The following is a 24,849-nucleotide window of genomic DNA, read 5'->3' on the forward strand; positions in this document are numbered from 1 at the left end:
CTTACTGTGCTACTTGAGGATATCTTGATGTCATGGCATGATGGCTACCCATGGTTGGGGGCTACCCATTCATGGTGGATGTGGACAGATACCTGACATGCATGCTTGAGATCAAGCATGTATGCACTACACACACATTCTTTCAAAAAAGCTCACTGGACTTTTTCCGTTCCTTGTAAAATAATTTCCAATAAACTTTATTTATTCACAAACTGAGTTCGAAATTGCCATCTTTTTTAACACATACAATAAAAAAAAACATGTCTAAAAGACAGCAATGGCCTGCCCCAGGTCTCCCAGCTACCATCTTTACACAACTTGTTTTCAACAAATGATCGCTGTATAATACAATATTACAACGTGCCCTCAGAATACAGTGGTTGCTTCCATTTTTAGGTTAACTTGTCAAACAGTGCATTCATTGTCAATGTCTATACATCTCTATTTTCAGAAGATGAGTCATATAGATAATATTTAAAAAAAAACAGCAGAAAATAAACAATGAAAGACTAATAGCAACAGCTACACAATTCATTACCTTTTCATAGTTGTATTTTTTTGTTTACAGAAAAAAAGGTGTCTTAAGGCTTATGCTGAATCATATGGATTGTTTAACAGAAAATAACAGGACAGCAGAAAGAAAACAGCAATGACATACTGCCCTTTTGCATCAAACTGAACAAAACACAGATATTCAATTCACCACCATCATTCAAGTCTATTCTTACTACTGCACCAACAAAAATACAATTAAAAGAAAAGTCATGTAAAAGAAAGCAAGTGACCAGAAGCTTGTTAGTCTTCCAAAATTCCATCAGTCTGAGGGTGCGTTATGAAGACATCCAACAGACACTATGGGAATAGCTGGCATCTCCAGCATTCAGATTATTCACAATGTTTCAGCAACTGGTTCTGGAATGTACTCTGATGGAAGGACAGCATCCATGGCTACCTGAATTAATTGTTATTATTGGTAGTAGTCAAATCATGACCATTGTCAATGAGATTATATATACCCCAGCTCTTCCCATGAGAGAGAAGTCATGTTCCTGAGAGCCCTGCCGATGAAGTATAGCAGGGCTGGGAGTGGAGTGTTGAATGCTGGCGGTAAAGAGGAAAACAGTCTCCAATTAACAACATTTTAATTTTCTTCAATTAGGCTCAAATCTAGTTCTGTACAATCCCTCTCAAAGATACTCGGCTGACACTCTTCTCGATCAGGGTCTTCCTCCCCCTCTTCCCCCTCCTCGTCACTCTCGCTTAGAGGACCAATGCTTGTCCTTCCCAGCCCCTCTGGTGAACACGACCCTCTGAAGTCCCCCAAAAAAGGCTCAAAGCCCATGCAAACATCCCCTCCACAAGCCAGCCATCCACGCTCCATACCACTCAAGGGGTCTGTACTGCGAGTCTGAAAAGACACAAATAGGAGAAACATTTGAGAGAGAGAACAAGGCCTTGTTTACACATGTATCATCCCTCTCTAGAAAAGACAAGAGCGGTCTACATTCAAACCACATGTTCTCTGTTCATGATACAGAAATAGGTAAAGGGTTGTTCCATATGATTTCAATCATTCTGACTGCACCCCTTTTTGATTTGAACGAAACCTTCCATACATGTTTGCCCATGGATAGAAGTGGTCAGAAAGTTACTTTTTTGGACCTGAATGCCAAAACATTCAGGAGATAGATGTGCTCAAAGTTGACCCATTTTGCATACCTCACCCTACCATGACACATCCATGTCTTCATGACCGAAAAAGACAAACGTTTGAGTTTGTTATCATTTGAAAGCATACAAACAGGGTTGTCAAACTATTTGATAATTTCTTTACATAAATTACCTAAAAACCCATCTCAATCAATGAGAGAAAACTTGAAATATACAAGATGGCGGCATACACATTGTCAGATTTCTTCATGGAGCAAAAAATACATTTTAATAGTTTGCTAAATTCAATTTTCTACGGACAGCCTGCAACTAGACAAGGACATTTTATTAAACTCCTGTTTCCACAAATCGAGGATGAAGACAGTATCGCCAAGGTTGGTCGAAAATTCTCTGTGCTAAACCAAACAGTACCTAATCTGTAACTCCCAGTATAATGGATACCCATTTTTTGGGGTTAAAAATCACAATATCTGGTGTTACAATCTGTAGCTAATGTTTTGGCTGATAAATTAACTAAAACATGAATGAAATTGTAATTTCAACTTTCAAACGGTACCACAAAGATGGTTGAAGGTCCACACATCAGATAACGTTGACTTGAGTGGGAATATCCATTGTTTTAAATTAAACTGTCAATCTTCCATAGGAAACCTATTGAAATCATAGAAATATAACAGAATATAGATTTTAATTCATGTTGACATTCAACGGTGGGTGGACTGGTGGTCATCTTTCTGGTAGTAATTGAAACTTAGAATAAAAACATGAGCTGGCGCACACCCAGAGAAAATTATTTTATGTAGAAGTGCTGAGTAAATGGCAAATAAACTATAAGCTATAAACATAAAGAGAGTTGCACACTATATATAAACTCCCAGTAATTTATTGGGTAAATCACCAACGTTTCGGCATCGCTGTGCCTTCAGGGTAATGTCATAAATGCTTGAACCAGGTTATGTAGACAAACAGTGCAATTAGTGCAACCAATGACAGTTGTGTCATAACTATTAAGTTCATTAGAATGAACTGAGGGAAACTTTAAAAAGCAAAACAATAGTTTATAGCATATTGAATATATTAGGCTATTGTTATATGGAAACAATTAAATATTGTACATAGTATTAGCATCAACATCGTTTAATTCAATTTCACCTATTCAGTATATTTAATTGTTTCCTATTTCATAATTTTTTTTGTTACATGTAATCTTTTGGTTAAACTATAATTCATAATAAGCATCATCAACAGGGGGAACATATTGGGTGTATGCTGATAAGCTGTAGAAAGAATATATCAATTTATAAGACTTGTGAGCAATTCTCTCTTATGAACAAGGGCCTGAGATCAAAATCAATATTCAGACCACTAGGGGTCAATGTTTTTAGACAGGATATCCAGTAAGCCTCCCTTCATAATAGTAGGATCTCAATGTTACCTCCTCTCCTTGGTAGAGTAACATGCTCAATGCCTTGTGTATTTGAGGGATGAGATAAGATGGATAGCTTCAACAGAGTGAGCTGCTACTGGATAGTCAATGTTTTTACACCTGATTGAGCTGTGGTGTTCAGCTAAGTGTTGTTTAAATTGTACTTTCATTTGTCCTACGTAGGCTTTCCCACATGAACAGGTGATGAGATAGATACTCCCTTGGTCTTGCATGAGATGATACCCCTAACAGGGATTTTTAAACCTGGATGTTTTTATAGTGCTATTGCACTGTGCGCATGAGCCACATTTGTAGTTCCCATTTGGAATGGGTGTCAAGAGTGTCTGGTGGGCTCAGGGTACAGGTCAGATCTCAGCAAGCCATCTCCAATATTGCGACCACACTTATAGACCACCGAGTGGGGGTTCCTTGAACAGGTGTGCGATATTTTTGTCCGATTGCAGAATATGCCAGTGCTTTTTCAGGATTGCTTCTGTTGCGCTGTTTTCTTCTTTGGTTGAGTTAAGTAATTCCTCTCTTGGTTTTTGAGATATTTTCATCATTGCAGCGTTAAGAGTTTTGTCCTTGTAGCCTCTCAATGAAATTATCTGTCTTTTATTTTAGCATTGCTGTCAATCTGTCTGGTGGCCACAGATTCGTTTAACCCTACATAACTGGATATATGGTAGACCATTCATGAGGGGAAGGGAATGCATACTATCCGCACATAGCAGGGTATTGCGGTCTGTGGGCTTTGTGTATAAGTCTGTGTGTAATGCATCACTCTTTGATGATCCATAAGTACCGGTAGTATACTTTTCTCTCATCAGTCTGCATGGTGAATTTGAGGTATTCAGAGCTCTCGTTTAGTAGTTTGTAATTCATTTAGTTCCTGCTTACTTCCTTCCCATAGCACAAAGACATCTATGTATTTCTTCCATAGGAGGCCTTTAGAAAGTAGGGGGTGTGTCTATGTTTTGTAAAGGAGTGCTTCCTCAAATTGTCCCACATACATGCTTGCATAGTAATTGAAACGTAAAAATGAAATAAAATGTCAATAGTGTACCTGCTAAATTGCAGTGGTCTGACGGGATAGGTCCATTCTATGAATTCTGTTTGCATGAATTAAATGGACACCCACCAGGTATTCAAGAGAATGCCTATTTTACTGTCATCAGTTGAGATGCAGCAATGTAAATATTTTTCAGTGATGAAAACATGGATGACATCTCATGGTAGGGAGGGGTATGCAAAACAGGTCAACTTTGAGCACCTCTATCTTCTAAATATTTTGGCATTTGTAGTAGTAACATAAAACACATGGATAAAATATAAATATAAAAGATAGCTGAACATTAAAGTAACGAACCACATGTTCACATTTATCATGAGACTGTGGTAATGGAGATATACTAAGAGACGTTCTGGCCCTCTTATTTTCTCCATTGTGCTGACAGATTGACCAGACACATGGGCACTTAAAATAATTGGACACACTAGACTTATAGTCTACACATTCCACTAAAAGCACACATACCAGAGAAATATGCTTAAGGCAACTGGACACTAATGACAAGAAGAGACATAGAGTCTGCCAATTCCAATAAGGACATACCAGAGAACATGCTGGGGCATTGAATTAAATACAGGGTTGAGTCATAGGCCTAGAGTATAGAGGGACATATATTATTTTTAAGACAAGCATGGGTCTGGCCACTATTATAATTTAACTGAAAGCAGATAATGGGCGTTAGTAGGCGTGAACAAGCAGGAAGCCTGAACTAAAAAGATAAGGATGGCAGGAAGAATTAGGGGAGGTATGCTTATTTGCATATGGGGTGGACCCATATGCTATTTATGTATAAATGTTGGAACCGGTGTGTGTTCCGCGGGGTGTGTTCCGCGGGGTGTGTTCCGCGGGGACATGCCGGTGGGCTGTACAGTTGTAATAAAGAGCATGTTTGATTTTAAAAGTTCTGGTAAGCGTTGTATTTGAAAATGATTTTCCACGACATAATTGGCGAGCTAGCCAGGAGCTGATAGGGACTGGGACGTTCTTGGCTGATGATGGGTTCTTTGGACAATCTAAACAAACAGAGGTGGCCGCCCAACTAGAAGGTAAGCAAGTTCTTACAATAGTTGAAATGTTTGTGTAAGATTGCTCCAGAGATACTGTCTCAGCGAGAGGAGCGCCACGTAAGTCTCTCTTTCAAATTTCCTAAAATGAAACCAGTAAATACAAAAGAACTTTTAAATTCAATGAATTTGCATGTATGTGTAATTTGGGGAATGGTATTAAATGTAAATGTATGCGCATGTATAGAGACTGAGTGAATAGGTGCTGTGAACTTTGCTTGTGTTAGATGTAGAGTGAGCATGCATGCGCTCGTTCAGATCAGACCGTTCGAATGTGTAGCTTAAATGATGCGGTTGTTTGCGCATCTGGCTGAGATGGCTGGTTAACATTTTTGAAAAGGTCTGCTTGGGTGGGATATTCACAGCGCGGCAGAAGGGTCTGTTGGTGAATATTTAGTAGTTAAATTAATATTTCATGGTTACCGCTTTGAAAGAAGGACTGAACGGATGAAATATTTAGAAGGCAGGAAAAACGTTAGCCCGATTGTGCGACGTTCAACTGCAAAAGTAGCTTATACAGTCAAAGCATAAAACAGTAGGTTGTAGGAAAACGTTAGCCCGATTGTGCGGCGTTCAACTGCAAAAGTAGCTTATACAGTCAAAGCATAAAACAGTAGGTTGTAGGAAAACGTTAGCCCGATTGTGCGGCGTTCAACTGCAAAAGTAGCTTATACAGTCAAAGCATAAAACAGTAGGTTGTAGGAAAACGTTAGCCCGATTGTGCGGCGTTCAACTGCAAAAGTAGCTTATACAGTCAAAGCATAAAACAGTAGGTTGTAGGAAAACGTTAGCCCGATTGTGCGGCGTTCAACTGCAAAAGTAACTTATACGGTCAAAACATAAATCAGTAGTTAAATAAATATTCATAGTTTCCGCTCTGAAAGGAAGATTGTATGGGTGAAGTAGTAGGTGCAGGAAAAACGTTGGCCCGATTGTGCGGCGTTCAAATGCAAAAGAAATCCTGCGAATAAAAAACCGCTCTGTCTAGCTACCAGGGTTTGGTAATTCAGTAGGTCATGCCACAATACTACTCTAAAAATAGAAGAAAAGATAAGTATTGGGGGTTGAATAGGATATGAAGACAAGCTGATCCGATTAGACAGTAGTCTCGTCATATTGTAGAAGTCTAGGCTTATGTAGAAGGAAGTGAATTAAGTCAATAAAGAAAGACTGAGTTGTTTTGAGGTAAAAACAAAGGGATTGAATGAACGGATGAAACATAAAAGGATGAATGATAATGTTGTAAGAAATGAGTAGATCTGTGTAAAAATAGAAGATTAGGAAGGAAAGATGAGTTGTGTGTGTATGTAGGCAGAACGTCCAGGAGAGGGAGCGCGCAGCTCTCCTGTGACAGAGTAGAGTTGATGCTGTAGTATTCAGAAATAATGTATGTACTGTATAGAGTAGGCTTCGATAAAAGAAATTAAGTGATGTGACAAATGAATTATTAATTGGAAAGGAGATTGGCTCTAACTCGGAAAAATAGTAAATAAAAGGTGTAGAAATACATGGGAGTATTTAGGAAAAATAAATAAATAAATAGTCGCATGGGACCAAAATGTGAAGCTCGATTTGTAGGCGTTCTGATGTCAACATTCTATCATCAGAAAATACATTGCGATGAGGTTGTGTGTGTGGTTCCTCTAGTCCTCGCAGACGTGCGGGTGATTGGCAGAACTATTGACAAGATCTAAGAACAAATGAGAAAATAGCTCCCTGTTTTGAATATGGATATAGCGGGTTATGGGGAAAATTAGTGTAAGGTGACACTAGAACTTAGTGCGGTAGTAGGAAATGCCGCTATACAAGAGTTTATTTCCTTGTCAAAATAACAAACAACTAATTGGTTTGAGGTTAGTGAGAATGGAATTTTTTACTTGTCGGTGTATAGTCTCTGAGCGAACAATGAGTGTTTCATAGAGATTACAGTTTATATGTGGTCAAGAAGAAGTATTGGATCACGTTTGACATCTAGTAAAATAACGATGGAATTTTAATTGTTAGACATTCTATACCACAATTCTCTGGAACTGTTAAAGACGCTTTAGAATAAAATCTATGGATAAGTAAAATTATTGGTTTGCTGACTAAAAGGTAACGTTGTGAATATTAACAATATGTACACTTTCTTTTCCAGGAAAAATTAGGGGAGGTATGCTTATTTGCATATGGGGTGGACCCATATGCTATTTATGTATAAGTGTGTTCCGCGAGGTGTGTTCCGGGGGGTGTGTTCCGCGGGGACATGCCGGTGGGCTGTACAGTTGTAATAAAGAGCATGTTTGATTTTAAAAGTTCTGGTAAGCGTTGTATTTGAAAATGATTTTCCACGACACATTCAGGTCCAAAAAGTAACTTTCTGACCACTTCTATCATGAGCAAACTTGAATGGAAGGTTTCATTCAAATCTAAAGGGGTGCAGTCAGAAAGTAATTGAACTCTTATGGAACGACCCTAAATCAAACGAAATCAAGTTGATATAACTGTTTAGGAAGTGGAAAAATGTAGCATCATATAAAATCTTTGTGATTCTTACAACATGGGCGCAGTAGTTTAGCTAGTTCAGGATTTTCTTTTAAAAATGTGACAAACAATAGAAACAAGGGTAATATGATGCCACATCTCCCTGAAAATTAACTGGGATAGTATTGTCAACTTGAATATAGCAGGCTGGACTACGAAATACTGTAGGTGTAAGCCTAGTCTCGTATGCCCGACTCAAAAACTCTTGTAATAAGCTCCTCCAATGACTGTGGCTGTTGAAAGAGTATTCTAAACCTAAACAGAACACAACGGTTGTACATATACCACATGTAAATGAGTCGGGGAAAATTAACCTGCAACTTTTAAAATGTAAAGTACCATGTTTTTTATTTTTTTATGTGAGGGAGTGACTGGGTGAGTGCACTGAAAAGGGACGCCAGACTTTCTTGCAGCTGCATGAAAATTATATGCAAATCCATTCAAGAGTGAGTCTTGGTGTACAGTATAACATTTGCCTGGCATTGCCTACAGGGAGAGCCATTGGCACCCTGACAATTAACCACACTCAGGGGTTGCGCCCGGGGCATGGGAACAGAAGAAAAGACATCTGTGGCCTGGAACGATTGGTAACAAGAACAATAATACACAGGTATGGTCTGTATTCTAAGGATGGAGTTATGGGTGAAAGTTGCCTCTGCATGTCTATTGATGTTATAAAAATAAATGGTCCATCTCGCTGACAAATGGGAATGTTTCTTACAGTACAGTTAGACTGTGGTTTGACAAGCTTAACAAGGATGCTTTCTCAGCCTTAAAGGCAGACTCAGCGATATGACGTCGATGCTTGGGGTGTGGTGAGTAGTCGGACAAAACGAGTATCAAATAAAATTTTATTGGTCACATACACATGGTTAGCAGATGTTATTGCGAGTGTAGCGAAATGCTTGTATCGTAACGGATATGGGACATTTTCTGGATACGATTTTGATCAGAGTATTTTTTGTAATTATCCATAATTGGGGGGGGGGGGGGGTGACATTTCCGGGTACCAGCATGCATCTTTCTCATGTCAGTCAGTCATGTCAGGTTTTACGTGATCTAAATAACTCAACTGGCTAGTTTGCTAAGAGAAGGGTTGGCCGTATGCTCTGATTGGATAGTGAAGTTGTAGCTGTCCACTCGCTTCATAATTTCACCTGATCAATTATTCCTTTGGTCTGATAATTTAGATTGCTGCTGCCTGCTACTATGATGAATTGCATGGTGAAGACGTTTGCTATCAAGCTATCAATGTGCATAATATCTAACAAGCGAGGCAAGGGTATGGGGGAAAAAATTAGGGATGCACGATATGTCGGTGAACATATCGGAATCGACCGATATTAGCTAAAAATTCCAACATCGGTATCGGCTCAATGTCTAGTTAATGCTGATGTTAAAAACCGATGTCAAAGCTACATTGCATACCTATATAACGTAGGTACATGAAGTAATAATGCCACGTAAAATTTTGCGCTACACGACACAGCATTCCTAATCTAGCCCACACAATGTCTGCTGTGTGGATCGAGCAGCCATTTGAAAAAGTAAGAACATTTCAGCGGGACAACTCAAAGGCAAAATCCATTAAAGCCAAGATAATGGAATTCATTGCCCTTGACAATCCACCGGTGGTCTCTGTCGTGGGTGATGTTGGCTTTCACCAACTGGTCGAGCACCGGTACACACTACCAAGTGCTCCATTTTTAGATGTTGCCCTACCGGAGTTACAGAGTTATAGCGCCACTGCTATTAGCGACACCACATACATACTATGGAACACCGTTTGGGTCTTTGCTTGTCAAAAAGATACAGTAGCACTGTCAAAAGCTGTACAAAAAAGTCTGCAAACAAGCAAACACCAGCCACGAATGATGCGTTTACAATACCGCGTTGGTAATAAAGCATAATTTGTTCGACCGCAACTTCTGCGGTAGCTAGCTAGCACCAATACAACCAGCCTGAAAACAATGACCAGTAGAAACTGCAGGCATTTTCATTATTCTTAGCAATGATTTAGGAATCCTTGTGAGTAAGTATTAGCTAGGTTGCCACTAGTTGTTCACCTATTGAAATTGAACTTCATTTCATAAAAAGAAATAGTTAGCCAGCTACTTAACCCTGTTGCCCAAAGCTAACATTATGAGCAACCAGCTAGCTTCATCTGGCTAGTGAGGCTCGACCGGACCGGGTAATGTGTTGTAAAGCTAGCCACAAGAGTGGAATTTGCGGTTTGCCTTCAAAAATAAAAGTATGTAATTGACAGTGATGCAAATTAACACAAATAGTAGAATTATGCCATACTTTTATTTAAGGCTAACCGCAAAGTCCACTAATGTGGCTAATCCTTATTGTGGCTAGCTTCACATAGATGGTCCGACCACCAATAATCAAATAAAAAACGTCTTATAAATTAGGGTTATTTTAGATGACACCTAGCTATATAGTTAGCTAGCTATAGCAACTGAAACAGATTATGTCGTGTTATTTGACGTGTATCTTTTTTTGACACGCAAAGACCCAAACAGCGTTCCATAGAAATCCTGGTTGAGAATGAAACGACTGAACAAATGAACAACGAAACAGGACAGTAAGTAAGTGAAAGAAATAGGTTTTGATTAGGTTTTACTGGTAATGGGGACATACGTAAATGCCAACAAAATAACTTTTTGGTCAGTGTGGTGTGTGTGTGTGTGTGTGTGTGTGTAACCTTTAACTAGGCAAGTCAGTTAAGAACAAATTCTTATTTACAATGACGGCCCGAACGATGCTGGGCCAATTGTGCGCCGCTCTAGGGGACTCCCAATCACGGCCGGATGAGATACAGCCTGGATTTGAACCAGGGACTGTAGTGACGCTGAGATCTGAGATGCAGTGCCTTAGACCGCTGCGTCCATGTGTGTGTTAACTATTTAACTGTACTAGAATGCTTAAAATGCCGCTAAAATGTTAAATATCAGTATCGGTTATCTTGGCAAGAAATTATTGGATATCGGTACCGGCCAAAAATGTCATGTCGGTGCATCACTAGAAAAAATATTAAACACTGATGCGTATTCTGACTGAGTGACAGCAAACTTGGCTGCCTGCTGCAAATTGAGGACACACATTTTTGCAGTGAGAACGTGCAGGAAGGTATTTTGCCAACATATACTTAGCATATTAAAACACTTTTGTTTTTTCCGATCACAAGTATCATCCGATCCGACTATCAACTGTCAATTTACGGATACGACTAGGAGAACTTTCATGTTGGCACAACTCTAGTAGATGCAGAAAGTAAACAGCAGTGGGTCAATTTCCGCAACAGTAGGGAAGTGGATATTCGACCAGCAGAACAAACATTTAAGATTAGGCACAAGGGTCTAATTTAATGAAGGTTAAAGGTCAACTCAGCAATATGGCAGAGGTGCACAAGGTAAACAGCATAGTGGGTTAATTTCCACAACAACTGGGGGGGTTTTAGTGCAAGGCTCAACTTCTCCACTGTTTTGGTGCCCTGGCTACCCATGTCCATGCGCAGATACTGTGTGTGACTGTATGAATGCAAAGTCATGCATCTTGCTTATCTCAATATTTGCGGTGCAGCTCGTGGCAACATCATTTTGCTGAGTCTACTTTTAAAGGGATAGTTCACCCAAATTACATATTGGTTTCCTTACCCGGTATGCAGTCTACGGACAATGTATGACAGGAATCCATGCTTTGGTTTTGTTTCCGAATGCTAACGTTCTAGGCTTTGTGGCACAAATCCCATGCATTGCTGTCATACCTTGTCCATAGACTGCTTACAGGGTAAGGAAACCAGTATTCCATTTTGTATCCAACTATCACTTTAACCTTCAAATTAACAACTTTCCTCTGGCTAGCAGATGGCATGTTCCACCACCAAACTACATACGGCAACCATTTCTATTCATTTCCTGACCCTTAATGATTTTTTGTTTACCTGAGTCATCTTGGTGAAATCCAGTACTGGCCGGGCAAATGGTCTGTCTGGGTCACGGCGTCGCTTCAGTCCCGGTTTGAGAAGGAGCAGGTCACAGGGCTGTGAGTGGCAGCGAGGGAGCTGAGGGGGGATGGCCCGGCGAAGAGAGGACGGGGTGCTGCAGGCAGAGGAGGGCAAAGCAGGCACAGCCGGAGGGGGTGCTGCACAATGGGGTGGAACTGGAGGCGGGGGCAGGAACTGGGCGGCAGCCTCTCTGATAAGGACAGGTGACAGAGAGAAGCGTCGCTGTGGAGGAAGGGGAGGGTGTAGCGGGGACGGAGAGGAGCATGATGATGGGGAGTGGAAGAAACAGCAGCAGGCGCCTCCTCCAGCAGTGTCACTGGGGTCCCATGGGAAATTCCAGGGCAGTGGGGAGTCAGGAGAAAGAGCAATGCTAAAGAATGTGGGGCTTGAAGAAGAGTGTAGTGAAGAGGTTAGAGATGAGCTAGGAGCACGAAGCGGACAAGGCCCCCCGGCTACCCCTCCACTGTGGCATTGACGATTCACAGGTGTCCAGACCCTCGAAGCGCTGGGCCGCCAGGTGTAACGGCAGCGTGAAAGGTCCTCTGGCACGGACAGTGAACGACAGTGGCGTTTGGGGGGTGGCGGGGGGGGAGGGGGTGCACCTGGAAAAGACAGGTCTGTCACTGAGGTGCTTGGGACCAGGGGCCGGTGCAGGGCTTCCCCCTCTGCCAGGCGAGTTTCGGGGGGAACCAGAGGGACAGGGCAGGGGGGGAAGCTGGAGCTCAGCACACCCTGCAGGCCAGGCTTGGAGGGAGGGCAGAGCTGCCAATAACCACTCTCTATTAGGGAGAAGGAGAAAGATGATACCATAAATTAGAGCTGGAATGATTAACCAAAAATGTCGACATCAACCAAACTGACCACTTATCATATACATTTTACAATACTAGAGAAAATATGAAGTTTGAAAAGAGTCTGCTAATTTGGGCAATTCCTAACGGGATATTTGATAACTACTACAATCAAAGTAGTAGTAGCAGTTACAAGTATACAAACGTAACTATGGTGCACATTAATGTGAGACTTATCGTTCTATTTATTGTTTGAAATCCATATCATAATAAATATACTGAATTTTGTCCATATCGCCCAGCTCTAACATTAATAGAAACTACTGTTGAGGTTTATTTAATACAATAATGTGAGAGAAAATCTAAGAAAAGCAATTAATTCCTGATACAAATGTAGTTGCAGCTTGCTCTTGACAATGACAGCGGTCCTGAAGCCAATTTCCTGCAATTCTATCATGGGGGTTTGAACTGTGTATTTAAATAATGTATTCTCGACATATAAACGTTGTTGCTCATTCTAATATTTCTACAGTGTGACTATAAATGAGAACTTGTTCTCAACTGGCCTACCTGGTTAAATAAAGGTGAAACAAAGAAAAAACACCCCATATTTATTTATATACTGGATTCTTGACATAGCTTACTTAGGGCTGGGCGATATGGCCAAAATATTATATCACAGTATTTTATTTATTTATTTATTACGGTACAACAGCATTTTATGTTTTTTAATAATAAAATATCTACATTTGCTTTATGAGTAGTGCGTGACCCTAGGGTGGCAACAAACACATTCTAAGTGATTTCAATGGGTCTTTCTCCATTCTGATTGAACAGTATAAAACAATTCAACACCAAGTGTCATAATTTTCCATTTCTGCATTTGAGATCATTTCCACACTGCCACGTAGGGCAGCACGATATGGGCAAGTAATCTTATTTTAACCAAATGTTGCAATTTGACTTGCGATTTAGAGCAAAACACTTGCGTTAACTGTTGGAATCATGGGAATAGAATGTCTATTCTAATTACATAGTTAGAATATAATAGTGGGCACTTTTAATACAGTGTTGTTTGACATGACAACGAATGAAAATGCCAGGGAGGAGTTATTGTGACAGGGTAGAAACTAATGTGTTGATAGGTGTTTCCTAGGGGACCCTATAATCTTTGGCTACATTTAATGTTTTCTCTTAGCTACTTCATGTAGATAACATATTCTTGCTTTGCGTCTACCTCTTTAATTTAGAAGACACTGATGCACAAACAACATGCTGATTACGTCTACGCAATCACTGGTATTATCAGACTGCATAGCCAATTACGCTCTCTTACTCAGGACATTTATTAGCTAACTAGCGATTAGCATTAGCAGCTAAAAAGATTTAGGAACACATTGCTAAGAAAAGACAAACTAGCTGTTTACAGATGTAACAAACACAAGCTAATAGTGTAACTATAGAATGCTAGTAGATTTATATTAAGAAGCAAAGTGACAACTGCATCGTTGTTATCATCTGTGTTGCATATGCTGCATTGACCATGCAGACTGAAGGCAAGTGTCTCCTGATTGTGGAACATCAAATGCGCTCCTTAAGAAACAGGGGGCGTGGCTAGGTCTGTGTGGAAAGCGGCATTGAGTGGAGAGAGATGACTCCAGTAGCGAAGTAAACTATAAAAGGGACGCTACACATTGCGTATCACATTTAACAAACCAAACATTCAAATACCGGTACAGAAGGTAAAGTAAAAACCCAAACCAGTCCGTGCATCAATACCTGTATATAGCAAAAAACGGTATACCGCCCAGCCCTAAGCTTACTCTAATAAACTCAGCAAAAAAAAGAAACTGACCTTTTTCAAGATAATTCGTAAAAATCCAAATAACTTCACAGATCTTCATTATAAACGGTTTAAAACGCTTTCCCATGCTTGAACCATAACAATTAATGAACATGCACCTGTGGAACGGTTGTTAAGACACTAACAGCTTACAGGCGTAGGCAATTAACTTCTTATGGCTGCAGGGGCAGTATTGAGTAGCTTGGATGAAAGGTGCCCATTTCAAACGGCCTGCTCCTTAGTCATAGTTCCTAATATTTGCATATTATTATTAATATTGGATAGAAAACACTCCAAAGTTTCTAAAACTGTTTGAATTATTTCTCTGAGATTAACAGAACTCATATTGGCAGGCAAAATCCTGAGTTGAAATCAAACCGGAAGTCAGAAATCTGAGATTGTCTGTATTCAACAGAGTCCCAAAAGAATTCCAAATGACTTATGGCAGGGGTTGCACTGCCTAGGGGTTCCACTAGATGTCAGTAATCAATAGAAATTCCAATGAGACTTCTATGGTGTTGTTGGAGAGAATGAGAGCAGAATCAGTCAGGTGTCCATCAAGCAACCATTTCCTGATCATGCATTTTCTTCATGCAAGTCACTTGCGTTCCATGGCTCACGCAGACAAGAAGGAATACTCCGGTTGGAACTTTATTGAAGCTATATGTTAAAAACATCCTAATGATTGATTCAGTACTTAGTTTGAAATGTTTCTTCGACCGGTAATATCACATTTTGAAGTTTTTGTCCGATATGAAGCTGACCAGAATTAGCATTTGGATATGCGGTTTTGTCTCACCAGGAGGGTGATGGTCGGATTCACGTTTATAGTCTAAGGAATGAGCATTACACCGAGGCCTGTACTCTGGAGAGGGATTGATTTGGAGGTGGAGGGTCCGTCATGGTCTGGGGCGGTGTGTCACAGCATCATCGAACTGAGCTTGTCGTCATTGCATGCAATCTCAACACTGTGCGTTACAGGGAAGACACCCTCCTCCCTCATGTGGTACCCTTCCTGCAGACTCATCCCTCCAGCATTCCAATGCCACCAGCCATACTGCTCGTTCTGTGCGTGATTTCCTGCAAGACAGGATTGTCAGTGTTCTGCCATGGCCAGTGAAGAGCCCGGATCTCAAACCCATTGAGCACGTCTGGGACCTGTTAGATCGGAGGGTGAGGGCTCGGGCCATTCCCCCCAGAAATGTCCGGGAACTTGCAGGTGCCTTGGTGGAAGAGTGGGGTAACATCTCACAGCAAGAACTGGCAAATCTGGTGCAGTCCATGAGGAGGAGATGCACTGCAGTACTTAATGCAGCTGGTGGCCACACCAAATACTGACTGTTACTTTTGATTTTGACCCCCACTTTGTTCAGGGACACATTCCATTTCTGTTAATCACATGTCTGTGGAACTTGTTCAGTTTATGGTCTCAGTTGTTTAATCTTATGTTGACACAAATATTTACACATGTTAAGTTTGCTGAAAATAAAATGCAATTGACAGTGAGTGGGTGTTTCTTTTTTTGCTGAGTTTATCTACTGCTGTACACAGTGCATTCGGAAAGTATTCAGACCACTTGCCCTTTTCCACATTTTGTTACTTTATAGCCTTCCTCTAAAATGAAACATTTCTTTCCTCAAACGACACACAATACCACGTAACTACAAAGCGAAAACAGATTCTTGCAAATGTATAAAAAAAAATTTATAACAGAAATAGTTTAGTTACACAAGTATTAAGACCCTTTGCTGTGAGACTCGAAATTGAGCTCAGGTGCATCCTGTTTCCATTGATCATCATTGAGATCTTTCTACAACTTGATTGGAGTCAACCTGTGGTAAATTACATTGATTGGACAGGATTTGGAAAGGCACACACCAGTCTATATAAGGTCTAACAGCATGTCAGAGCAAAAACCAAGCCATGAGGTCGAAGGAATTGTCTGTAGAGCTCCGAGACAGGATTGTGTCAAGGCACAGATCTGGGGAAGGGTACAAAAACATTTCTGCAGCATTGAAGGTCCCCATGAAAACAGTGGCCTCCATTATTAAATGGAAGAAGTCCGTAACCATCAAGACTCTTCCTAGAGCTGGTTGACTGGCCAAACTAAGCAATCGGAGAAGGGCCTTGGTCAGGAAGGTGACCAAGAACCCAATGGTCACTCTCCTCTGTGGAGATGGGAGAACCTTCTAGAAGGACAACCATCTCTACAGCACTCCACCTTTATGTTAGGGTGGCCAGACAGAAGCCACTCCTCAGTGGCAAAAGGCACCTAAAGGACTCTCAGCCCATGAGAAACAAGATTCTCTGATCTGATGAAACCAAGATGGAACTCTTTGGCCTGAATGCCAAGTGTCACATCTGGAGGAAACCTGGCACCATCCCTACAGTGAAGCATGGGTGTCAGCATCATGCGGTGGGGATGTTTTTCAGAGTTAGGGACTTGGAGACTACTCAGGATCTACGCAAAGATAAACGGAGCAAAGTACAGAGAGATCCTTGATGAAAACCTGCCTTAGAGCGCAGACTACGGTGAAGGTTCACCTTCCAACAGGACAACGACGCTAAGCACACAGCCAAGACAACGCAGGACTGTGTTCGGGACAAGTTTCTGAATGTCCTTGAGTGGCCCAGCCAGAGCCCAGACTTGAACACAATCCACCATCTCTGGACAGATCTGAAAATAGCTGTGCAGCGACGCTCCCCATCCAACCTGACAAAGCTTGAGGAGCTACAGAGAAGAATGGGAGAAACTCCCCAAATATAGGTGTGCCAAGCTTGTAGCGTCACACCCAAGAAGACTCAAGGTTGTAATCGCTGCCAAAGGTTCTTCAACAAAGTACAGAGTAAAGTGTCTGAATACCTAAATGTGATTTCAGTGTAAATACGTTTGAAAAAAAAAAAAAAAAAAATTTTAGAATAAGGCTGTAACATAACAAAATGTGGGTTCGGAATAATTTCCGACCGCACTGTATTGCTGAGTCTACCTATAAGAAGACTCCCTTTGCATGATCAGCCTGAGAAGATACATGTGTGCAATAGATCACGTAATGTGGTTTCCTGTTTAACAACCTATACAAACATTTCCTTTGTCATTTGGAATTCACTTCCATTAGTCTGTGCTCTTATCAACAGTGCAAAGCCAAAAGGTACAATGCAAGACATTGTTTCACTTGTACATACTCACCAGGCATCAATCCATCTGTAGGCCAGCAAATTCCTAGGTTGTTGGGGTCCAGCAGAAACTGGAAGACAGACATGTTCATTGAGGAGCAAAAGCACAGGAAAAAAATTCAGAACAGCTCAAATGACAGAAAGAGACATAAATGGTCATGAAGCTGAGCACTGTTACAATCAAGACAAGGACATGCAAGCAGAGTCTTAGGCTGACACGTGGGCTCCCGAGTGGTGCATCGGTCTAAGGCACTGCATCTCAGTGCTAGAGGCATTACTACAGACCCTGGTTTCGATCCAGGGCTGTATCACAACCGGCCGTGATCGGGAGTCCCATAGGGCGCCGCACAATTTGCCTAGCGTCGTGCAGGTTAGGGGAGGGTTTGGTCATTATTGTAAAATAAGAATTTGTTCTTGACTGCAAATCAAATTTTATTAGTCATATGCGCCGAATACAACAAGTGTAGACCTTACAGTGAAACGCTTACTTAGGAGCCCCTAACCAACAATGCAGTTTAAAAATACATACAAATAAACATTAAAAAACATAAGAAATAAAAGTAACAAGAAATTAAAGAGCAGCAGTAAAATAACAATGCAAGACTATATACAGAGGGGGTACTGGTACAGAGTAGAGGTCGACCGATTAATTAGGGCCGATTTCAAGTTTTTGTAACAATCGTTAATCGGTATTTTTGGACACCGATTGTGGCCAAATCTTATTTTTATTTTATTTTATTTTTTTACACCTTTATTTAACTAGGCAAGTCAGTTAAGGACACATTCTTATTTTCAATGACAGCCTAGGAACGGTGGGTTAACTGCCTTGTTCAGGGGCAGAATGACAGATTTTGACCTTGTCAGCTCCGTGATTCGTTTTTGCAACCTTCCGGTTACTAGTCCAACGCTCTAACCACCTGCCTTACATTGCACTCCACGAGGAGCCTGCGTGGCAAGCTGACTACCTGTTACGCGAGGGCAGCAAGAAGCCAAGGTAAGTTGCTAGCTAGCATTAAACTTATCTTGTAAAAAACAATAAATCTTAACATAATCACTAGTTAACTACACATGGTTGATGATATTACTAGTTTATCTAGCGTGTCCTGCGTTGCATATAATCGATACGGTGCCTGTTAATTTCTCATCGAATCACAGCCTAACGGGTGATGATTTAACAAGCGCATTCTCGAAAAAAGCACTGTCGTTGCACCAATGTGTACCTAATAGAGGTTGACCGATAATTCGAAATGGCCGATTTAATTAGGGCCGATTTCAAGTTTTCATAACAATCGGAAATCGGTATTTTTGGACACTTTTTTTTTTTACCCCTTTATTTAACTAGGCAAGTCAGTTAAGAACACATTCTTATTTTCCACGATGGCCTAGGAACGGTGGGTTAACTGCCTTGTTCAGGGGCAGAACGACAGATTTTTACCTTGTCAGCTCAGGGATTCAATCTTGCAACCTTACGGTTAACTAGTCCAACGCTCTAACCACCTGCTTTACATTGCACTTCAGGCAGGAGGCAGGAGCCTGCCTGTTACGCGAATGCAGTAAGAAACCAAGGTAAGTTGCTAGCTAGCATTAAACTTATCTTATAAAAAACAATCAATCACAAGTTAACTACACATGGTTGTTGATTTTACTAGTTTATCTAGCGTGTCCTGCGGTCGCATATAATCGATGCGGTGCGCATTCACGAAAAAGGACCGCCGTTGCTCCAACGTGTACCTAACCATAAACATCAATGCCTTTCTTAAAATAAATACACAAAAATATATTTTTAAACCTGCATATTTAGTTAATATTGCCTGCTAACATGAATTTATTTTAACTAGGGAAAATGTGTCACTTCTCTTGCAACAGAGTCAGGATATATGCAGCAGTTTGTGCCGCCTGGCTCATTGCGAACTGTGTGAAGACTATTTCTTCCTAACAAAGACAGCCAACTTCGCCAAACGGGGGATGATTTAACAAAAGCGCATTTGCGAAAAAAGCACAATCGTTGCACGACTGTACCTAACCATAAACATCCATGCCTTTCTTAAAATCAATACACAGAAGTATATATTTTTAAACCTGCATATTTAGCTAACAGAAATCCAGGTTAGCAGGCAATATTAACCAGTTGAAATTGTGTCACTTCTCTTGCGTTCATTGCACGCAGAGTCAGGGTATATGCAACAGTTTGGGCCACCTGGCTCGTTGCGAACTAATTTGCCAGAATTTTACGTAATTATGACATAACATTGAAGGTTGTGCAATGTAACAGGAATATTTAGACTTATGGATGCCACCCGTTAGATAACATACGGAACAGTTCCATATTGGCTAGCTAGTTAGCGGGGTGCGCGCTAATAGCGTTTCAATCGGTGACGTCACTCGCTCTGAGACCTTGAAGTAGTTGTTCCCCTTGCTCTGCAAGGGCCGCGGCTTTTGTGGAGCGATGGGTAACGATGCTTCGAGGGTGGCTGTTGTCAATGTGTTCCTGGTTCGAGCCCAGGTAGGGGCGAGGAGAGGGATGGAAGCTATATTGTTACACTGGCAATACTAAAGTGCCTATAAGAACATCCAATAGTCAAAGTATATGAAATACAAATGGTAGAGAGAAATAGTCCTATAATAACTACAACCTAAAACTTCATACCTGGGAATATTGAAGACTCATGTTAAAAGGAACCACCAGCTTTCATATTCTCATGTTCTGAGCAAGGAACTTAAACGTTAGCTTTTTTTTACATGGCACATATTGCACTTTTACTTTCTTCGCCAACACTTTATTTTTGCATTATTTAAACCAAATTGAACATGTTTCATTATTTATTTGAGGCAAAAATGATTTTATTGATGTATTATATTAAGTTAAAATAAGTGTTCATTCAGTATTGTTGTAATTGTCATTACAAATAAATAATACATTTTAAAAATTTGGGGGAAAAATTATAAAGTGTTTTTAAAAAAATTATTTTTTTATATATATATATATATATTTTTAATCGGGCCAATTAATCGGTATCGGCTTTTTTTGGTCATCCAATAAATCGGTATCGGCGTTGAAAATTCATAATCGGTCGACCTCTAGTACAGAGTCAATGTGCGGGGGCACCGGTTAGTCGAGGTAATATGTACATGTAGGTAGAGCTATTAAAGTGACTATGCATAAATAACAGAGTAGCAGCGGTGTAAAGGGGGAAGAATGCAAATAGTCTGGGTAGCCATTTGATTAGATGTTCAGGAGTCTTATGGCTTGGGGGTAAGAGCTGTTTAGAAGCTTCTTGGACCTAGAATTGGCATACCGGTACCGCTTGCCGTGCGGTAGCAGAGAGAACAGTCTATGACTAGAGTGGCTGGATTCTGACCATTTTTAGGGCCTTCCTCTGACACCGCCTGGCATAGAGGTCCTGGATGGCAAGAAGCTTGGCCCCAATGATATATTGGGCAATACACAGTACCCTCTGTAGTGCCTTGCGGTCAGAGGCCGAGCAGTTGCCATACCAGGAAGGATGCTCTCAATGGTGCAGCTGTAGAACCTTTTGAGGATCTGAAGACCCACGCCAAACCGTTTCAGTCTCCTGAGGGGGAATAGGTTTTGTCGTGCCCTCCTCGCGACTGTCTTGGTGTGCTTGGACCATGTTAGTTTGTTGGTGATGTGGACACTTGCTCGGTCCTCTTTTCCTGTAGCCCATAATCATCTCCTTTGTGTTGTTCACGTTGAGGGAGAGGTTGTTGTCCTGGCACCACACGGCCAGGACTCTGACCTCCTCCCTATAGGCTGTCTCGTCGTTGTCTGTGATCAGGCCGACCACTGTTGTGTCGTTGGCAAACTTAATGACGGCGTTGGAGTCATGCCAATGCAGTCATGAGTGACCAGGGAGTACAGGAAGGGACTGAGCACGCACCACTGAAGGGCCCCTGTGTTGAGGATCAGCGTGGCGTATGTATTGTTACCTACCCTTACCACCTGGGGGCGGACCGTCAGGAAGTCCAGGATCCAGTTGCAGAGGGAGGTGTTTAGTTCCAGGGTCCTTAGCTTAGTGATGAGCTTTGAGGGCACTATGGTGTGGAACGCTGAGCTGTAGTCAATGAATAGCATTCTCACATAGGTGTTCCTTTTGTCCAGGTGGGAAAGGGCAGTGTGGAGTGCAATAGATTGCATCATCTGTGGATCTGTTAGGGCGGTATGCAAATTGGAGTGGGTCTAGGGTTTCTGGGATGATGGTGTTGATATGAGCCATGACCAGCCTTTCAAAGCACTTCATGGCTACAGACGTGAGTGCTACGGGTCAGTGGTCATTTAGGCAGGTTAACTTAGTGTTCTTGGGCACAGGGACTACGGTGGCTTGCTTAAAACATGTTGGTATTACAGACTCAGACAGGGAGAGGTTGAAAATGTCAGTGAAGACACTTGCCAGTTGGACAGCGCATGCTCTCAGTACACGTCCTGGTAATCCGTTTGGCCCTGCGGCCTTGTGAATGTTGACCTGTTTAAAGGTCTTACATCGGCTGCGGAGAGTGATCACACAGTCTTCCGGAACAGCTGGTGCTCTTATTTATGTTTCAGACGTGCCTAGTTAAATAAAGGTTAAATAAAAAACCTTACCACGTTGGGGGCCCTTTGGTGAGCGTTGCCGTCCAGACTATGTTTCTGCAGATGCTCGATCAGTGAAACCATGCATGGTTGCGAGGTGGTGGGCAGTGATGAGGGGAAGGGGTATGTCCCTCTATCTGTTCTTCCGTCTAATTGTGACTGGCAGAGCTTCTCTGGCACCTCCACTCCTCCTCTGGGCCAGGTTGCCCTGCCCAGTCTCACTGGGACATGGTCATCACTGTAGTCAGCTCACCTGAAGGGTAAAGTCCGACAGCAGGACGGATCAGCGTTACCAAAAGGAAATGACAGGGCAGGGGTTTTCAAATAGAGGTGATACCGCTCAAATGGGAAAGCTGTTAATGTTTTAGGACATTTGTAATCACATTTTCATGTTCTGTACAGTTTGCCATATTGCCTTTTGGCAACCCATCACTTTCTCTATCTTACAGAGTAGACAAATTAAGCCTAGATGTCAAAATGGGGTCTTTTCCAGACCTGACATAACACGTCTTTAGATGCTCAACCACTGACCAAACGTGCTCACTGAGGTGTTCAGACACACCATCTCTGAATGCAGAAATAATGGTGACAGGTGCCTGGGGAACGCAAGTACGATGACTCAAGGGGCCTGTTTCCCAGAGATGGCCTTCCTGATCCCACTCGGGGGGTTATTGAATACCTACTCAAGATCACGAGGCACATGTCTGACAACCAGAAAATGTAACCAAAAACGAACACCTCAACCAGTAACCTTAATTATGGCTACGTGAATTTGAAAAGGGTGCATACTGAGGTACAATCTGGCAACGTACCAAGCATGTCATGATCGATCATGAACTGGCATGCTCTTCTTCACTCAATAACAATATTTGCAACGGAACAGATTGAGAAAAAGCTTCTTAGCTAGCTAATGTTTGGTAGCTACCATTTTGATAAGGACATTTGGAAAGCCAGAATGATGGCTACATAACTAGTTTATATCAAATGATGGTATCCTTGCTGTCCATTACAAACCTTTCAAATGAGCAATGTGTGGTAGCGAGCTATTCATTCACAATTATTATATCATATTTTTTAAGGTCGGTCTAAACCCCTTTACAGAATATGAAGCCTTCACTTAGTTAGCTCAGTCAAGATGACTAACGTTAGCAATAGCAAGCCGCACTGACATATGATGCTAACTAGCTCGGTTAGCTAACGCAAATCGTAATTTGTATGGTTAGCAAGCTAGCTAGCTTAGCGTACATCCATTTAATCGATTATGCAGACTTGAGGACACATCCACACAAAAACATAATTTGTTAGTCTGTAATAAACAAATGAATTATTACCCCCTACCCGATTAGATCACTAGCTGTCGAGGCTCGCTAGCTATTATTTCATGCATTTCTTGCTACAGCCTTGGACCGCTGTGCCATGTCTAGGACGCGTGTTTGCAAAACACGGCCATGCATTTTATAATGCAGTGAGACATTTCAGATAAATAAAACTGCTATCAATAACTTTTCTTTGTAACGGCTACTCGATTAAAATGTCGTTCTTACCTCGACCAACACCACCGGACATCAGGCCTTACGAGGGTTAAACGCTGCTCTTGAAGGATAAACCAATTTGGAGCCTGTGCAGCACGCGACTGGCAGCCAGGTTAGTATCTGTGTTTCCGATATTATTGACCTATTAAAAAGCATAACATGTACCCGAACCTTGGTTGATTACAATATCTGGAACATAAAATTAACGTCATAATCAACGTACCATTGAAATATACAAGACATATCAATCTTAGACAAAATAGCACAGCGTACAATTCAGTCGTCCATTTAAAATAAATTAAAAACGTTCAAACCTGTGAGCGAATTGAATGTATAAATAGGGGGCGCCCAAGCAGTGGGCGCATTCGATGATAATTCAAACAAAAGATTGAAGTAGCTGACGTGCAATAGTGTATAATTTTAAAAGAGCAGACAAAAACATTTTTTTAAAGGATGTCAAATCGCAAGATTTCATTAATTGTTGAAAATGGCACACCTTTGACTGAACTGACGTAAGGTTATTAGATGGCTATAAAGTGTGGTACTTGTAGTTCGCTACTCATATTCGGATCAATTGTTTACTTGACAAATTGATAGGCCCTGGAACCATTTTAAAGTCACGCCTTAACACTGGAATATGTCACATATATATATATATATATGAAATCATCCTACCGTACGACGTATTGGTGAGGCAAGTACAAGAAATCGCATATACCGTTATCTGGTGGATGCTTTGAATACTGCAGTTAGCGTTGCATGTTGGACGAGCCAAATGAAAGCGCAAAACGTTAAGACCTCCGCGCTATCCCCCCAATCCCGGAGACCCATTAAGTCAGGAAAGCTAACTTCGCGGACATTGCCTACATTTCAAATTAACATTGGATAAATCTCCTGAGAATTGTGTGTGGAAAAAGTCCAATCTTTATTCATTTCGATTCGCATCAGTACTCCGGTTGTAACAAATGACAATTCAGGAAAAACAAAATAAGAAACCAACAAAACAAAGTGATAGCGTCAACATTCTGTTTTTAGAAAAACAGTGAGGTAGGTAGGAGAGATGAGACAGGCTCTACTGTCTAATGCTGAGAGTCAGCTGGGTCGCAGACTGGCGAACATGGTGAAGTGGCTAGTGGGCCAAAAGCAACAAAGC

General features: G+C 41.3%; 1 protein-coding gene across 2 annotated transcripts; it reads right to left on the reverse strand.

The window, feature by feature from the left end:
* Positions 1-169: 169 nt before the first annotated feature.
* Positions 170-24,211, reverse strand: LOC139583239 (protein FAM53C-like). Of its 2 annotated transcripts, XM_071414101.1 has the most exons (6): positions 24,011-24,211; positions 23,709-23,838; positions 22,177-22,417; positions 17,590-17,647; positions 11,706-12,547; positions 170-1,408 (listed from the first exon to the last, which is right to left on the reverse strand). In XM_071414101.1, the coding sequence occupies exons 3-6, from the start codon at positions 22,246-22,248 to the stop codon at positions 1,142-1,144; spliced, it is 1,239 nt and encodes a 412-aa protein (XP_071270202.1). In that variant the 5' UTR covers positions 22,249-22,417; positions 23,709-23,838; positions 24,011-24,211; the 3' UTR covers positions 170-1,141. The 2 variants fall into 2 exon arrangements, with proteins under 2 accessions (XP_071270202.1, XP_071270195.1); XM_071414094.1 differs by lacking the exon at positions 24,011-24,211 and having other exon boundaries at positions 23,709-24,006.
* Positions 24,212-24,849: the final 638 nt, after the last annotated feature.

The sequence above is a fragment of the Salvelinus alpinus genome, chromosome 1 (genome assembly GCF_045679555.1).
Source record: "Salvelinus alpinus chromosome 1, SLU_Salpinus.1, whole genome shotgun sequence".
In the NCBI taxonomy this organism is placed as follows: domain Eukaryota; kingdom Metazoa; phylum Chordata; class Actinopteri; order Salmoniformes; family Salmonidae; genus Salvelinus; species Salvelinus alpinus.

Excerpts from the sequence above, each read along its gene's own strand:
- LOC139583239 (XM_071414101.1), bottom strand. The coding sequence starts at position 22,248 with ATGGTTTCACTGATCGAGCATCTGCAGAAACATAGTCTGGACGGCAAC. Across the intron at positions 17,648-22,176 it reads ACCAAAGGGCCCCCAACGTG|TTTCTGCTGGACCCCAACAA; the intron begins GTAAGGTTTTTT and ends TCTGTCTTCCAG. Across the intron at positions 1,409-11,705 it reads ATTTCACCAAGATGACTCAG|ACTCGCAGTACAGACCCCTT; the intron begins GTAAACAAAAAA and ends GTGTCTTTTCAG.